Here is an 18214-nt window from a genome sequence, read left to right on the forward strand (position 1 = left end):
CAAGGGGGACAACCTGATTGGCTTGTATCTACCCTAGCGCTTAGAACGGTGCTTGGCACATAGTAAGCGCTTAAGAAATACCATAAGTATTATTAGTAGTATTTCGCCATCTTTCCCCAACAAACTGCCAGAGCAGCTGGGAAGAAGGGAGCTACTCCCTCCCTTCCTTCCCCTTCCTACCTCCAGATCGTCGGAAATAATAATAATAATAATGTTGGTATTTAATGTTTAATGGTATTTAATAATAATAATGTTGCTACGTGCAAAGCACTGTTCTAAGCGCTGGGGAGGTTACAAGGTGATCAGGTTGCCCCACGGGGGGCTCACAGTTTTAATCCCCATTTTACAGATTCATTCATTCAATCGTATATATTGAGCGCCTACTGTGTGCAGAGCACTGTACTAAGCGCTGGAGAAGTACAAGTACAGAGGAGGTAACTGAGGCACGGAGAAGTGAAGTGACTTGTGGCTGAAAGGCCGTGCGAGTTATGTATCCCGTGTACCTAGGTTCCGGGTGTACACGCCACAGGGCCGCCAGGATGGTCCGGATTGGTGGCCGTATTTACTATTCCATTTATTTTGTTAATGATGTGCGTTTAGCTTTAATTCTATTTGTTCTGATTACTTGACACCTGTCCACATGCTTTGTTTTATCTGTCTCCCCCTTCTAGACTGTGAGCCCGTTGTTGGGTAGGGACCGTCTCTATATGTTGCCAAATTGGACTCTCCAAGTGCTTAATACAATGCTCTGCACACAGTAAGCGCTCAATAAATACGATTGAATGAATGAATGAATGGCCGCTGCCCCCAACTCTCATTGCTAGAATAAGTGCCGACCCACTCCTGTTCCTTCCCCCACCCCAAATTCACTCCCCAAGCTGGCCAGAGCAGATAAAAATAAGCTCCGAGAGGGGTGGGCCTGGAAATAGAGGCCAGTGCACCCTCTGACCCTGGCACGGGGGCTCCCACTGCCCAGCTGGGCCTCGCCGTGCCAAAGGCGGCCCTGGGGGCATGCAGCGGGGCAAAATGGGGTGGTTGAGACTTAGTCTTTCATTTATTCAATCGTATTTATTGAGCGCTTACTTGAGCATATTTATTGAGCGCTTGTGTGCAGAGCACTGTACTAAGCACTTGGGAAGTACAAGTTGGCAACATCTAAAGATGGTCCCTACCCAACAACGGGTTCACAGTCTAGAAGGGGAAGACACACAATGAAACAAAACATGTGGACAGGTGTCGAGAGCTCACCTCCTCCAGGAGGCCTTCCCAGACTGAGCCCCCTCCTTCCTCTCCCCTTCCTCCCCCTCTCCATCCCCTCCCAGCCTTACCTCCTTCCCTCCCCCACATCACCTGTATATATGCATATATGTTTGTACATATTTATTACTCTATTTATTTATTTACTTATTTTACTTGTACATATCTATTCTATTTATTTTATTTTGTTAGCATGTTTGGTTTTGTTCTCTGTCTCCCCCTTTTAGACTGTGAGCCCACGGTTGGGTAGGGACTGTCTCTATATGTTGCCAACTTGTACTTCCCAAGCGCTTAGTACACTGCTCTGCACACAGTAAGCACTCAATAAATACGATTGAATGAATGAATGAATGAATGTCAAGTCGTCAGAACAAATAGAATTAAAGCTAAACGTACATCATTAACAAAATAAATAGAATAGCAAATACGTACAAGTAAAATAATCAACGGCTCTGTGCGTGGTGCCAGACCAGATCTGCATGGAAACCAGTAGCTTCTCGAGAAGCAGCGTGGCTCAGTGAAAAGACCCCGGGCTTGGGAGTCAGAGGTCATGGGTTCTAATCCCGCCTCCACCACTTAATAATAATGATGGCATTTATTAAGCGCTTACTATGTGCAAAGCACTGTCAGCTGTATGACTTTGGGCAAGTCACTTTTAACTCCTCTGGGCCTCAGTTCCCTCATCTGTAAAATGGGGATGAAGACTGTGAGCCCCACGGGGGACAACCTGATGAACTTGTATCTACCCCAGCGCTTAGAGCAAGCTTCACACATAGTAAGCGCTTAACAAATGCCATCGTTATTATTCTCGCCCTGGCCCCGGGTTCACATTTTCCCTCTGTCTTCTCACTTCCCGCTGCCCAACGCACAGAGGGTCACTTGGGGGGTGGAGGGGGTCAATCAATCAATCAATCAATCAATCGTATTTATTGAGCGTTTACTGTGTGCAGAGCACTGTACTAAGCATTCTGGGTTGTCAATCGATCATATTTAGTGATCACTTACAGGGTGGACAGCACCGTCCTAAGTGCTTGGGAGAGTAAGCACTTGTTCCTCGTTAGTATAGTGGTGAGTATCCTCGCCTGTCACGCGGGAGACCGGGGTTCGGTTCCCTGACGAGGAGAAAAGTACCTTTTTCTCCCCCTCGCCCCCCTCTCCATCCCCCCATCTTACCTCCTTTCCTTCCCCACAGCACCTGTATATATGTTTGTACATATTTATTACTCTATTTATTTATTTATTTATTTTACTCGTACATATCTATTCTATTTATTTTATTTTGTTAGTATGTTCGGTTTTGTCCTCTGTCTCCCCCTTTTAGACTGTGAGCCCACTGTTGGGTAGGGACTGTCTCTATATGTTGCCAACTTGGACTTCCCAAGCGCTTAGTACAGCGCTCTGCACACAGTAAGCGCTCAATAAATACGATTGATTGATTGATTGGGAAGTACAAGACACCTGTCTACTTGTTTTGTTTTGTTGTCTGTCTCCCCCTTCTAGACTGTGAGCCCGTTGTCGGGTAGGGACTGTCTCTATCCGTTGCCAAAATGTACTTTCCAAGCGCTTAGTACAGTGCTCTGCACACAGTAAGCGCTCAATAAATACGACTGAATGAACGAATGAGGGGTCTGGAAGGGTCCCCAGGGTGATCAGCCCAGTCCCTTCACCCCTGGCCACCTACACACCGTGCTGCTGGGCCTCCCAGAGCAGCTGGGCCTGGTGTGATCGCGCTCGCACACGCGCAACCATACACACAGCCAGGCACACTATGCACACAGGACAGAAGCTGTGGTGACACCGCGCGCGTGTTTCGTACACACAGCACAGATGGTGCGATCGCACACTGTGTATCCAGCTCGCGGCTGAGATGTACCGGAGGGGGACACCCCCTTTCCCCTTCGGTGTGTACACCTCTCAGGCCGGGCCTTCGGTGGGGGGTCTCCAGACAGGGCTGGGGGTAGTGAGGGGGTCAGGGGGAGGAAGGGACTGGATGGGCGGTTACCAAGGTTGACGGTGAGCTTCATCTGGCCGCCGTCCAGCTCCAGGCGCAGCGTGTCGGCCGACTCCTTGGAGGTGGTGGCCATCATGAGGCCGTAAGCACGCTGAGACATGAAGCGCAGGGACACGTCCTCCGCCTCCGTGTGCATGGCCCCCGGCAGCATGATCTTCATGTACATGGAGCCGTCGTAGCTGAGCACAGTCGCCTCTGTTCCAGGGCAGGTGGACAGAGATAATAATAATCCCCTCCTTCCTCTCCCCCTCCCCATCCCCCCCGCCCTACCTCCTTCCCCTCCCCACAGCACCTTTATATATGTTTGTACAGATTTATTACTCTATTTATTTTACCTGTACATATTTACTATTCTATTTAATAATAATAATGGCATTTATTAAGCGCTTACTACGTGCAAAGCACTGTTCTAAGCGCTGGGGAGGTCACAAGGTAATCAGATTGTCCCACAGGGGGCTCACAGTCTTCATCCCCATTTTACAGATGAGGTAACTGGGGCACAGAGAAGTTGTTTTATTAAGCACTTACTATGTGCAAAGCACTGTTCTAAGCGTTGGGGAGGTCACAAGGTAATCAGATTGTCCCACAGGGGGCTCACAGTCTTCATCCCCATTTTACAGATGAGGTAACTGAGGCACAGAGAAGTTAAGTGAGTTGCCCAAAGTCACACAGCTGACAATTGGCAGAGCCGGGATTTGATCCCGTGACCTCTGACTCCAAAGCCCGGGCTCTTTCCACTGAGCCATGCTGCTTCCCACTGAGCCATGCTGCTTATTTTATTTTGTTAATATGTTTTGTTTTGTTGTCTGTCTCCCCCTTCTAGACTGTGAGCCCGTTGTTGGGTAGGGACCATCTATATGTTGCCAACTTGTACTTCCCAAGCGCTGAGTGCAATGCTCTGCACACAGTAAGTGCTCAATAAATACGGTTGAATGAATGAATTAATGGGTACCGTCTCTATATATTGCCGACTTGTACTTCCCAAGCGCTTAGTCCAGTGCTCTGCACACAGGAAGCGCTCAATAAATACAATTGAATGAATGAGTAGGGACCGTCTCTACATATTGCCGACTTGTACTTCCCAAGCCCTTAGTCCAGTGCTCTGCACACAGGAAGCGCTCAATAAATACAATTGAATGAATGAATAGGGACCGTCTCTATATATTGCCGACTTGTACTTCCCAAGCGCTTAGCCCAGTGCTCTGCACACACGAAGCGCTCAATAAATACAATTGAAAGAATGAATGAATAGGGACCGTCTCTACATATTGCCAACTTGTACTTCTCAAGCGCTTAGTCCAGTGCTCTGCACACAGTAAGTGCTCAATAAATACGACTGAATGAATGAATGAGTGAATCAGAACCCATGACCTCTGACTCCCAAGCTTGCGCTCTCTCCACTAAGCCAGGCTGGTGTCCCCTTTTAGACTGTGAGCCCGCTGTTGGGTAGGGATATGTCGCCAACTTGTACTTCCCAAGCGCTTAGTCCAGTGCTCTGCACACAGTAAGCGCTCAATAAATACGATTGAATGAATGAATGAGTGAATCAGAACCCACGACCTCTGACTCCCAGGCTTGCGCTCTCGCCACTAAGCCAGGCTGGTGTCCCCTTTTAGACTGTGAGCCCAATGTTGGGTAGGGACTGTATATGTTGCCAACTTATACTTCCCAAGCGCTTAGTCCAGTGCTCTGCACACAGTAAGCGCTCAATAAATACGATTGATGATGATGCTCTGCACACAGTAAGCGCTCAATAAATACGACTGATGATGATGATGACGACGAAGGGACGGAAGGGAAGCCAGGGCTGACGCAGGGGCGGGCGACGGGTTGTGCGGGGCTCACCTCTGTCGCACACCGGGCCCAAGAAGCCGGTCCCCACGCAGTCGCACACGAAGCGGTTCCAGCCCTCGCGGCAGAGCCCCCCATTGCGACAGGGAGCCGCCCCGCACCGCTTCAGCGTCTCCCGGGAGCAGAAGGGCGCGACGCCCACCGCTCCCTGGGCCTCGGCCAGGCCCCGCAGGTCACGGCTGCGGCCGTCGATGAACAGGTCCCGGACGCAGCCCACGTAGCCGGCCCTCAGGGCCGCCGTCCACACCTCCGGCGGCAGCGGCTGGTCCGGCCGGACGCCCTCGGGTAGGCCGCCCAGGTACAGCTCGCTCTCCAGGTCCAGGATCTCGCTCTCCCCGCTGGCCAGGAATGGGGTGCTGCGGCTGTTGACCGATATGGAGCCTGCGGAAGGGGCCGGCGGGGCGGCCGGGATGGAAGAAGAGCGATGGTGGTCATTAAGCTTTCCGACTGTGAGCCCACTGTTGGGTAGGGACTGTCTCTATAGGTTGCCAATTTGTACTTCCCAAGCGCTTAGTACGGTGCTCTGCGCACAGTAAGCGCTCAATAAACGCGATTGATGATTAAGCGCTTGTGGCTCAGTGGAAAGAATAATAATAATAATGGCATTTATTAAGCGCTTCACTGTTCCAAGCACTGGGGAGGTTACAAGCCGATCAGATTGTCCCACAGGGGACTCGCAGTCTTCATCCTCATTGTACAGATGAGGGAACCGAGGCACAGAGAAGTGAAGTGGCTGGCCCAAAATCACACAGCTGGCAATTGGCAGAGCCGGGATTTGAACCCGTGACCTCTGACTCCAAAGCCCGGGCTCGTTCCACTGAGCCACGCTGCTTCTCTAAAGCACAGGCTTTGGAGAGAGAAAGAGCCCGGGCTTTGGAGTCAGAGGTCATGGGCTCAAATCCCGGCTCCGCCACTTAACAGCTGTGTGACTTTGGGCAAGTCACTTCACTTAAAGAAGCAGCGTGGCTCAGTGGAAAGAGCCCGGGCTTTGGAGTCAGAGGTCATGGGTTCAAATCCCGGTTCTGCCAACTGTCAGCTGTGTGACTTTGGGGAAGTCACTTCACTTCTCTGGGCCTCAGTCGCCTCATCTGTAAAATGGGGTTAAAACTGTGAGTCCCCCGTGGGACAACCTGATCACCTTGTAACCTCCCCAGCGCTTAGAACAGTGCTTTGCACATAGTAAGTGCTTAACAAATACCATCATTATTATTATTGTTATTCTCTGGGCCTCAGTTCCCTCATCTGTAAAATGAGGATAAAGACTGTGAGCCCCATGTGGGACAACCTGATCACCTTGTAACCTCCCCAGCGCTTAGAACAGTGCTTTGTACATAGTAAGCACCTAATAAATGCCATTATTATTATTATTATTATTACTGTGTGCCCGGCACCGTTCTAAGCGCTGGGGTGAAGACAGGGTAATTGGGTTTTCCCACGTGGGGCTCACAGTCTTCATCCCCATTTTACTGAGGAGGGAACGGAGACGCTTTTTAGTCCCTTTTAGACTGTGAGCCCACTGTTGGGTAGGGACTGTCTCTATATGTTGCCAAATTGTACTTCCCAAGCGCTTAGTACAGTGCTCTGCACACAGTAAGCGCTCAATAAATACGATTGATGATGATGATGACGCAGAGAAGCCAAGTGACTTGCTCCAAGTCCCACAGCTGACAAGTGGCGGAGCCGGGATTAGAACCCACGACCTCTGACTCACAAGCCCGGGCTCTTGCCACGGAGCCACGCTGCTTCCGGATGGAAAGCCAGGCCAGGGGGAGATCGCCCGGTCAGGACCGGCCGAGGGAGGACAGGCCAATGGCGAAGCAGAGAGAGGCGGGGGAAGAGATACAGATGTAGAAAGAAGAGAGAGAGAGAGAGAGAGAGACAGAGAGAGACAGAGACAGAGACAGAGACAGAGAGAGAGAGAGACAGAGAGAGACAGAGACAGAGACAGAGAGAGAGAGAGAGAGAGAGAGAGAGAGAGAGAGAGAACCAGAAGAAGGTCTCAAGGAACCATCCAGTCCAGCCCCCTGCCTCTGGGGCTGATAGACTGAGCCCAGACTGAGCCCCTTCCTTCCTCTCCCCCTCCTCTCCCTCCCCATCCCCCCCACCTTCCCTCCTTCCCCTCCCCACAGCACCTGTATATATGTTTGTACATATTTATTACTCTATTTTATTTGTACATATTTATTCTATTTATTTTATTTTGTTAATATGCTTTGTTTCGTTGTCTGTCTCCCCCTTCTAGACTGTGAGCCCGCTGTTGGGCAGGGGCCGTCTCTACATGTTGCCAACTTGTACTTCCCAAGCGCTTAGTACAGTGCTCTGCACACAGTTAAGCGCTCAATAAATACGACAGAAGGAATGAATGAATGAATGAATAGAAGGCTCCCCCTTCTAGACTGTGAGCCCGCTGTTGGGCAGGGACCGTCTCTACATGTTGCCAACTTGTACTTCCCAAGCGCTTAGTACAGTGCTCTGCACACAGTTAAGCGCTCAATAAATACGACTGAATGAATGAATGAATGAATAGAAAAGGCTCCCCCTTCTAGACTGTGAGCCTGCTGTTGGGTAGGGACTGTCTCTACATGTTGCCAACTTGTACTTCCCAAGCGCTTAGTACAGTGCTCTGCACACAGTTAAGCGCTCAATAAATACGATTGAATGAATGAATGAATAGAAAAGGCTCCCCCTTCTAGACTGTGAGCCCGCTGTTGGGTAGGGACCGTCTCTACATGTTGCCAACTTGGACTTCCCAAGCGCTTAGTACAGTGCTCTGCACACAGTTAAGCACTCAATAAATATGACTGAATGAATGAATGAATGAATGAATAGAAGGCTCCCCCTTCTAGACTGTGAGCCCGTTGTTGGGTAGGGACCATCTCTATAAGTTGCCAACTTGCACTTCCCAAGTGCTTAGTACAGTGCTCTGCACACAGTTAAGCGCTCAATAAATACAACTGAATGAATGAATGAATGAATGAATAGAAAAGGCTCCCCCTTCTAGACTGTGAGCCCGTTGTTGGGTCGGGACCATCTCTATATGTTGCCAACTTGCACTTCCCAAGCGCTCAGTACAGTGCTCTGCACACAGTAAGTGCTCAATAAATACGATTGATTGAATGAATGATAATAATAATGATTATTATGGTAATGGTTAAGCGCTTACTATGTGCCAGGCACCATAGTAAGCGCTAAGGTGGATACAAGCAAATTGGTTTGGACACGGTCCCTGTGCTACGTGGGGCTCACAGTCTCAATCCCCATTTTACTAGAGGAGGGAACTGTGGAACAGAGAAGTGAAGCGACTTTCCGAATGTCACACAGCAGACAAGTGGAGGAGCCAGGATTAGAACCATGACCTTCTGACTCTCAGGCCTGGGCTCAATCCATTAAGCCACGCTGCTTCAGAGAAGGGGGAAATTTCTGCAAGAGAAATTACAACCACGAAGGGACACGAGCCCTCGATCTTCTGATCCGGAATCAAGTCAATTTATAAATTGGGCCAGGGGGTCTTGTTCATTCATTCATTCAATCGTATTTATTGAGCGCTTACTGTGTGCAGAGCACTGGACTAAGCGCTTGGGAAGTACAAGTTGGCAACATATAGGGACGGTCCCTACCCTACAGTGGGCTCACAGTCTAGAAGGGGGAAACTGTAGCAACAGATTGTGGCAACCAACGGTTTGCCTTGGGTTTCTTAAAGTTCTGCGGGGGTGGAGGGGAGCTTCATAATCAATCAATTTATTTTATTTTATAAATCAATCTATTTATTTTATTTTATTTTGTTAGTATGTTTGGTTTTGTTCTCTGTCTCCCCCTTTTAGACTGTGAGCCCACTGTTGGGTAGGGACTGTCTCTATATGTTGCCAATTTGTACTTCCCAAGCGCTTAGCACAGTGGTCTGCACACAGTAAGCGCTCAATAAATACGATTGATGATGATGATGATGATAATCAATTAATCAATGGTATTTATTGAATACCTTCTGAGTGGTAGGCTCTGTGCTACGATCCCAAGAGAGTGGGGTCTTGTTTCAACCCCCAGTCAAGGAAGTTATTCTTAGCAGCTATTTGGGTCCTTCCTTTTCTTTTTGTTTCTTTTTTTTTTTAATGGTATTTGTTAGATGCTTCCTATGTGCCGGGCACTCTACTAAGCACTGGTGTAGAAACAAGATAATCAGGTTGGACGCAGTCCCTGTCCCACATGGGGAGAAGCAGCGTGGCCTAGTAAATAGAAGTTTCCAATCCCAGCTCTGCCACTTGTCTGCTGTGTGGCCTTGGATAAGTCACTTCTCTGGGCCTCACTTATCTCATCTGCAATACGGGGGTTGAGACTGTGAGCCCCATGTGGGACAGGGACTGTGTCCAATTTGATTTGCTTGTATCCACCCCGATGCTTAGTACAGTGCTTGGCACTAAGAAAGTGCTTAGCAAATACTATTAGGATGATGATGATGGGATTTGTTAAGCGCTCACTATGTGCAAAGCACTGTTCTAAGCGCTGGGGAGGAGCAGCGTGGCTCAGTGGAAAGAGCGCAGGCTTTGGAGTCAGAGGTCATGGGTTCAAATCCCGACTCCACCACATGTCTGCTGTGTGACCTTGGGCAAGTCACTTAACTTCTCTGAGCCTCAGTCACCCCATCTGTAAAATGGGGATGAAGACTGTGAGCCCCACGTGGGACAACTTGATCACCTTGTAACCCCCCAGCGCTTAGAACAGTGCTCTGCACATAGTAAGCGCTTAACAAATGCCATTACTATTATTATTATTACAAGGTGACCAGGTTGCCCCACGTGGGGCTCACAGTCTTCATCCCCATTTTACAGTCAGTGGTCACGGGTTCAAATCCCGGCTCTGCCAATTGTCAGGTGTGTGACTTTGGGCAAGTCACTTAACTTCTCTGGGCCTCAGTTACCTCATCTGTAAAATGGGGATTGACTGTGAGACCCCCGTGGGTCCCAGACTGAGCCCCCTCCTTCCTCTCCCCCTCCCCATCCCCCTGCCCAACCTCCTTCCTCTCCCCACAGCACCTGTATATATGTTTGTACAGATTTATTACTCTATTTTTCTTGTACATATTTACTATTCTATTTATTTTATTTTGTTAACATATTTTGTTTTGTTGTCTGTCTCCCCCTTCTAGACTGTGAGCCCGTTGTTGGGTAGGGACGGTCTCTGTATGTTGCCAACTTGTACTTCCCAAGCGCTTAGTACAGTGCTCTGTACACAGTAGGCGCTCAATAAATACGATTGAATGAATGAATGAATATGTTGCCAACTTGTACTTCCCAAGCGCTTAGTGCAGTGCTCGCACACAGGAAGCGCACAATAAATACGATTGAATGAATGAATGAATATGTTGTCAACTTGTACTTCCCAAGTGCTTAGTACAGTGCTCGCACACAGGAAGCGCACAATAAATACGATTGAATGAATGAATGAATATGTTGCCAACTTGTACTTCCCAAGCGCTTAGTAGAGTGTTCTGCACACAGGAAGCGCTCAATAAATACGATTGGATGAATGAATGAATGACAACCTGATCACCTTTTAACCTCCCCAGCGCTTAGAACAGTGCTTTGCACATAGTAAGCGCTTAATAAATGCCATTATTATTTTTATTATTAAGTAAAGGAGAAAGTTATTAAAGGGAGGGGAAAGGGGGAGAGAAGGGGAGAGATGGGAAGGAAACGAGGGAGAAGTGAAGAGGAGTTGGGAGAGAAGAAAGAAGTGGGGAGAAAGATGGATGGATGGAAAGGGAGTGGAGAGGGATGGGGGAGACGGAGAGTGGAGGAGGTAGGTACCCACGAGGCTCAAGAGACCAGGAACCAGAGGAGAGGCATGAAGAGGCCTTCTAGACTGTGAGCCCACTGTTGGATAGGGACCGTCTCTATATGTTGCCAACTTGTACTTCCCAAGCTCTTCGTCCAGTGCTCTGCACACAGTAAGTGCTCACTATTGCTCACCACTGCTCACTAAAAGTGCTCACTTTTTTTTGCGGGCGGGCGAGCGCACTCGCTGCTAGGCGGGCCTGCTCGCTCCGTCTCCGCCATTATCGAAAATGGACAGAAGGTGAAGGTGTACTTGCCCAGGATGACTTAAGATCCGATCGACTCCTGTGAAGAGATCTATACAAACATCTATACGTTGCCAACTTGTACTTCCCAAGTGCTTAGTACAGTGCTCTGCACACAGTAAGCGCTCAATAAATACGATTGAATGAAGGAATGCCGCCGCTCAACTCCTCACCGTGCCTCGTTCTCACCCGTCCCGCCGTCGACCCCCGGCCCACATCCTCCGCCTGGCCTGGAATGGCCTCCCTCCGCACAGCCACCAAGCTAACTCTCTTCCTCCCTTCAAAGCCCTACTGAGAGCTCACCTCCTCCGGGAGGCCTTCCCAGGCTAAGCCCCCTCTTTCCTCTCCCCCTCCTCCCCTGCCTTACCTCCTTCCCCTCCCCACAGCACCTGTATATGTATATATACATATACATACCGAGGACCGAGGAAACGGGGGCGGGGGCCCCATTTTTATGTCTGTTTGTCTCAGAGGGTACATATATATATGTGTTTGTACATATTATCACTCTATTTTACTTGTACATATTTATTCTATAGATTTTATTTTGTTAATATGTTTGGTTTTGTTCTCTGTCTCCCCCTTCTAGACTGTGAGCCCGCTGTTGGGTAGGGACTGTCTCTATATGTTGCCAACTTGTACTTCCAAGGCGCTTAGTCCAGTGCTCTGCACACAGTAAGCGCTCACTAAATACGATTGATTGAATGAATGAATGAAATACGATTGAATGAATGAACGAAGAGGAAGAAGAGAGCTGAGAGGCAGCTGGGGTGGCAGGGGGGGGGATGGTGCCAGGGCCCCGCTGACCTTTGCGGCCGTCCCTCTGGAAGTCCACGTGGCACCACTCGCCGTCATTGACCTTGCGGTTGGACGCCCGCAGCTTGATGCCCCCGGAGCCCATGTCCAGCAGCAGGTAGAGGTGCCCGTCCAGCAGCTCCATGGCAAAGTAGTCCGCCCGCTGGGCCGGGCCGGGCCCCCCGGGGCCCCCCGCCCGCCGGCCCTGGCTGAACAGCAGCAGCCCGTTGGGTTCGGTCGTGCGGAAGTCCAGCGAGACGGAGCCCGTGCGCTTGGCGCTCCAGCGGGGCAACGCCACGAAGGCCTCGGGGCTCTCGAAGGTCACCGGGTCCAGGGCGGCCACGTCCTCGCAGCGGAAGGACAGGTCACCCTGCAGCTTCATCTTCGGGTCCCCCTCCCGGGCCAGGCGGGACAACTCCAGCTTGAAGTCATTGTTCTTGTAGACCACCTGCAAGAGGCACCCCTAGGTCAGGAGCGAGCGTGGGGACGGGGGGGCCGATGGGGCACCTAGCGGGGCGGGGGAGGGAATGTGTCTACAGTGCCCAGCGCTTAGTACAGTGCCTGGCACATAGTAAGTGCTTAACGGATACCGTCATTATTACTATTATCACCAACTCTTCCATTACACTCTCAATCAATCAATCAATCAATCGCATTTATTGAGCGCTTACTGTGTGCAGAGCACTGTACTAAGCGCTTGGGAAGTACAAGTTGAGCGCTTGGGAAGTACAAGTTGTACAACCTGTACAAGTCTCCCGAGTGCTTAGTACAGTGCACTCTGCACAAAGTAAGCACTCAATGCATGATTGATTGATTGATTGATTGGAAGAGCCATCCCGGGCAGAGGATGAGAAGGCCTTCCCAGACTGAGCCTCCTTTTTCCTCTCCCCCTCCCCATCCCCCCCGCCCTACCTCCTTCCCCTCCCCACAGCACCTGTATATATGTTTGTACAGATTTAATAATCATCATAATAATAATAATGATGGTATTCGTTAAGCGCTTACAATGTGCAAAGCACTGTTCTAAGCGCTGGGGAGATACAAGGTGATCAGGTTGTCCCACGGGGGGCTCACATCTTAATCTCCATTTTCCAGATGAGGGAACCGAGGCCCAGAGAAGCGAAGTGACTTGCCCAAAGTCACACAGCTGACAAGTGGCGGAGCCGGGATTTGAACCCATGACCCCTGACTCCAAAGCCCGGGCTCTTTCCACTGAGCCACGCTGCTTCTAACTCTACTTGTGCATATTTACTCTTCTATTTATTTTGTTAATGATGTGCATCTAGCTTTACTTTTATTTATTCTGATGACACCTGTCCACGTTTTGTTTTGTTGTCTGTCTCCCCCTTCTAGACTGCGAGCCCGTTGTTGGGTGGGGACCGTCTCTATATCTTGATGACTTGTACTTCCCAAGCGCTTAGTCCAGTGCTCTGCACACGGTCAGCGCTCAATAAATACGACTGGACGAAGGAAGCGGCCAGACTGGTGGTTGTTCTCCCGGGCCCCGCCAACCCCTCCCCGCCCCAGCCGCCACTCACATCCTTGAGGCAGCCCATGAAGTTGTTGCTGACTGGGGAGCCGGGCAGGTCGGCGGTGTTGGGGCTGCCCCCGATGTAGAAGAAGTCGTCGGAGCCCAGCATCGTGTAGTCTTCCTGAGTGTAGCCAGTGGTGGTCAGGATCCCGTCCACCGAGATGGTCACCTGTCCAGCCCAGGGAGGGAGGGCGGGGAGACAAGGAGACAACCCGACATCAACCCCTGTGAGGAGCCAGGGGCTGGGCAGGGGAAGGACCGAGGAAACGGGGGCGAGGGCCCCATTTTTATGTCTGCTTGTCTCAGAGGGTACAGCGGGGGGGGAGAGGGATATTGGGGCAGGGAGGGGGGCACAAGATTTGATGGTTCTGTGGCAGAGGGGAGGCCGAGGCTCAGCTGCGTGTGACACAGATGGGAAGGGGCTGCTGGATTATTGGGGGCCCGGCAGTCACAGGCCCTGCCAAGGACGGGGGAGGGAGGGAGAGGAATCAACTCAGGCCAGGGACGTGGAGTGCGGGGGCCAGGGCTCAGGGGCTACCAGCTCCAGGGCAGAGAGACCAGACCGGGGGGCTGAGGGGTGGGGATGGGACGGCCCCTCCACTCTGCTCGTGCAGATCCAGGGGCTACCCACCGTATCCGAGGCTACCCCTCTGGGGGGCCCTTGGGACCTTTAAGGGCGGTGGTCCGGTCCCCTGGGTGCCAGGCCCTCTGGGTGAGAAGAGCAGCCCCATCCCCCATCCCCAAGGAGAGTCTCCGACTCCAGAAAAAAAACAAAGAGAAGCAGCGTGGCACAGGGGATAGAGCACGGGCCTGGGAATCAGAAGGCCAGGGAGCTCCATCACTTGTCAGCTGTGTGACCTGGAGGTCACCTCACTTCTTCTTCTAGACTGTGAGCCCACTGTTGGGTAGGGACTGTCTCTATATGTTGCCAACTTGGACTTCCCAAGCGCTTAGTACAGTGCTCTGCACACAGTAAGGGCTCAATAAATATGATCAACTGATTCTCTGGGCCTCAGTTGTAAAGTGGGGATTGAGACTGTGAGCCCCATGAGGGACAGGGACTGTGTCCACCCCGATTTACTTGTATCCACCCCAGCACTTAACGCAGTGCCTGGCACATAGTAAGTGCTTAACACGTATCATGATAATTATTATCCTGGGTCCAACCCCAGTGGGGACAAAGAAGTCGGCAGGATTGAACGTGTCTTCCCCCCTTCCCTTCCTGGGCTGTTGCGCCCACCTGAAGTTTGTTCCCCGATTCCCTGCCACTTACTCCAGGACCGTATGATCCCTCCTGTGGGCAGGGATGCCTGTGTCCGTGGAAGGAAAAGCCACAGCCTGGGGGGGATGATGGCTGGATCTATGAGGGTGGGGGGAGTCAGCCTGAGGGCAGGATGCCTGGGCCTATGGGGGGTAAAGAGTCACAGTCTGGGGACAAGACACCTGGGTTTATGGGGGAGAGCCACAGTCTTGGAACAGGATGCTTGGGTCCGTGGGGGGAAAAACTACAGCTTGGGAGCAGAATGGCTGGATCTTGGGGGGTGAGGCACCGACTGGGGGTGGGACATAGCGTGGCTTGAGTAGCAGCGTGGCTCCGTGGAAAGAGCCCGGGCTTTGGAGTCAGAGGTCATGGGTTCAAATCCCGCCTCTGCCACTTGTCAGCTGTGTGACTTTGGGCAAGTCACTTCACTTCTCTGGGCCTCAGTGGCCTCATCTGGAAAATGGGGGTGAAGACTGTGAGCCCCCCGTGGGACAGCCTGATCACCTTGTAACCTCCCCAGTGCTTAGAACAGTGCTTTGCACATAGTAAGCACTTAATAAATGCTATTATTATTATTATTATCTGGGTCCGTGGGGTGGAAAGGCACAGACTGAGGGTGGGGACACCTGGGTCTATTGAGGGGAAGAGCCACGGCCTAGCGGCAGGATGCCTGGGTCTATGGGAGGAAGCAATGTGGCCTAATGGAGAGAGCACAGGATTTAGAGTCAGAGGTCATGGGTTCAAATCCCACCTCTGCCACTTGTCAGCTGTGTGACTTTGGGCAAGTCACTTCTCTTCTCTGGGCCTCAGTGACCTCATCTGGAAAACGGGGGTGAAGACTGCGAGCCCCCCGTGGGACCACCTGATCACCTTGTAACCTCCCCAGTGCTTAGAACAGTGCTTTGCACATAGTAAGCACTTAATAAATGCTATTATTATTATTATTATTATCTGGGTCCGTGGGGTGGAAAGGCACAGACTGAGGGTGGGGACACCTGGGTCTATTGAGGGGAGGAGGCACGGCCTAGCGGCAGGATGCCTGGGTCTATGGGAGGAAGCAATGTGGCCTAATGGAGAGAGCACAGGATTTAGAGTCAGAGGTCATGGGTTCAAATCCCACCTCTGCCACTTGTCAGCTGTGTGACTTTGGGCAAGTCACTTCACTTCTCTGGGCCTCAGTGACCTCATCTGGAAAACGGGGGTGAAGACTGCGAGCCCCCCGTGGGACCACCTGATCACCTTGTAACCTCCCCAGTGCTTAGAACAGTGCTTTGCACATAGTAAGCACTTAATAAATGCTATTATTATTATTATCTGGGTCTGTGGGGTAGAAAGCCACAGACTGAGGGTGGGGACACCTGGGTCTATTGAGGGGAAGAGCCACGGCCTAGTGGCAGGATGCCTGGGTCTATGGGAGGAAGCAATGTGGCCTAATGGAGAGAGCACAGGATTTAGAGTCAGAGGTCATGGGTTCAAATCCCACCTCTGCCACTTGTCAGCTGTGTGACTTTGGGCAAGTCACTTCACTTCTCTGGGCCTCAGTGGCCTCATCTGGAAAATGGGGGTGAAGACTGCGAGCCCCCCGTGGGACCGCCTGATCACCTTGTAACCTCCCCAGTGCTTAGAACAGTGCTTTGCACATAGTAAGCACTTAATAAATGCTATTATTATTATTATTATTATCTGGGTCCGTGGGGTGGAAAGGCACAGACTGAGGGTGGGGACACGTGGGTCTATTGAGGGGAAGAGCCACGGCCTAGCGGCAGGATGCCTGGGTCTATGGGAGGAAGCAATGTGGCCTAATGGAGAGAGCACAGGATTTAGAGTCAGAGGTCATGGGTTCAAATCCCACCTCTGCCACTTGTCAGCTGTGTGACTTTGGGCAAGTCACTTCACTTCTCTGGGCCTCAGTGGCCTCATCTGGAAAATGGGGGTGAAGACTGCGAGCCCCCCGTGGGACAGCCTGATCACCTTGTAACCTCCCCAGTGCTTAGAACAGTGCTTTGCACATTGTAAGCACTTAATAAATGCTATTATTATTATTATCTGGGTCTGTGGGGTGGAAAGGCACAGACCGAGGGTGGGGACACCTGGGTCTATTGAGGGGAAGAGCTACAGCCTAGCGGCAGGATGCCTGGGTCTATGGGAGGAAGCAATGTGGCCTAATGGAGAGAGCACAGGATTTAGAGTCAGAGGTCATGGGTTCAAATCCCACCTCTGCCACTTGTCAGCTGTGTGACTTTGGGCAAGTCACTTCACTTCTCTGGGCCTCAGTGGCCTCATCTGGAAAATGGGGATGAAGACTGCGAGCCCCCCGTGGGACAGCCTGATCACCTTGTAACCTCCCCAGTGCTTAGAACAGTGCTTTGCACATTGTAAGCACTTAATAAATGCTATTATTATTATTATCTGGGTCTGTGGGGTGGAAAGGCACAGACCGAGGGTGGGGACACCTGGGTCTATTGAGGGGAAGAGCTACAGCCTAGCGGCAGGATGCCTGGGTCTATGGGAGGAAGCAATGTGGCCTAATGGTGAGAGCACAGGATTTAGAGTCCGAGGACCTGGGTTTTAATCCAGGCTCTGCCACTTTTCTGCTGTGTGTGCTTGGACAAGGCACTTCACTTCTCTGTGCCTAAATTACCTCATCTGTTAAAATGGGGATTAAGGCTGTGAGCTCTATGTGGGACATGGACTGTGGCCGACCTGATTATCTCGTATCTATCTCAGTGCTTAGTACAGTGCCTGGCACATAGTAAGCACTTAACAGACACCATAAAAAAGAGCCACGACATAGGGGCAGGATAGTTGGGTCTATGGCAGAAAAGCCACAGCCTGCATGTAGGATGACTGGTTCTGTGGCTGGGGGTGGGGTGGGGGGGGGGTGGAAGAGGGAAGCAGCATGGCCGAGGGGATAGAGCATGGGCCTGAGATTCAGAAGGACCTGGGTTCTAATCCTGATGCTGCCACTTATCTGCTGAGTGACCCATGGCAAGTCACTTCCCTTCTCTGTGCCGCAGTCACCTCATATGTAAAATGGGGATTTAGGCTGTGAGCCCCTTGTGGGACGTTGACTCTGTCCAATCTGATTATCTTGTAACTATCCCAGTGCTTAACACAGTGCCTGGCACATCATCATCATCAATCATATTTATTGAGCGCTTACTATGTGCAGAGCACTGTACTAAGCGCTTGGGAAGTACAAATTGACAACATATAGAGACAGTTCCTACCCAACAGTGGGCTCACAGTCTAAAAGAGTGGGCTCACAGTCACATGGTAAGGGCTAAACACATTATGTGTATGTGTATATATATATATATATATATATATATATATGTATATGCATATATATATATGTATATGCATATATGTATATGCATATATATATACACTTACACATAATGTGTTATTATATTTATTAATAATATATATTAT

The 18214-nt window shown here is 50.8% G+C and overlaps 1 protein-coding gene across 6 annotated transcripts in view; it reads right to left on the minus strand.

The window, feature by feature from the left end:
• Window positions 1–18214, minus strand: part of NRXN2 (neurexin 2) — a 221523-nt gene that overhangs the window by 140477 nt on the left and 62832 nt on the right. For all 6 annotated transcript variants that reach the window (XM_038764062.1, XM_038764060.1, XM_038764058.1 and 3 more), the window contains exons 7-10: window positions 13526–13687; window positions 12000–12435; window positions 5114–5500; window positions 3260–3463 (exon numbers count right to left, since the gene is read on the minus strand). In XM_038764062.1, coding sequence (XP_038619990.1) covers window positions 3260–3463; window positions 5114–5500; window positions 12000–12435; window positions 13526–13687 — 1189 coding nt within the window. The remainder of the gene's footprint in view (window positions 1–3259; window positions 3464–5113; window positions 5501–11999; window positions 12436–13525; window positions 13688–18214) is intronic.

The sequence above is a fragment of the Tachyglossus aculeatus genome, chromosome 22 (assembly GCF_015852505.1).
Source record: "Tachyglossus aculeatus isolate mTacAcu1 chromosome 22, mTacAcu1.pri, whole genome shotgun sequence".
NCBI classification, from domain to species: Eukaryota; Metazoa; Chordata; class Mammalia; order Monotremata; family Tachyglossidae; genus Tachyglossus; species Tachyglossus aculeatus.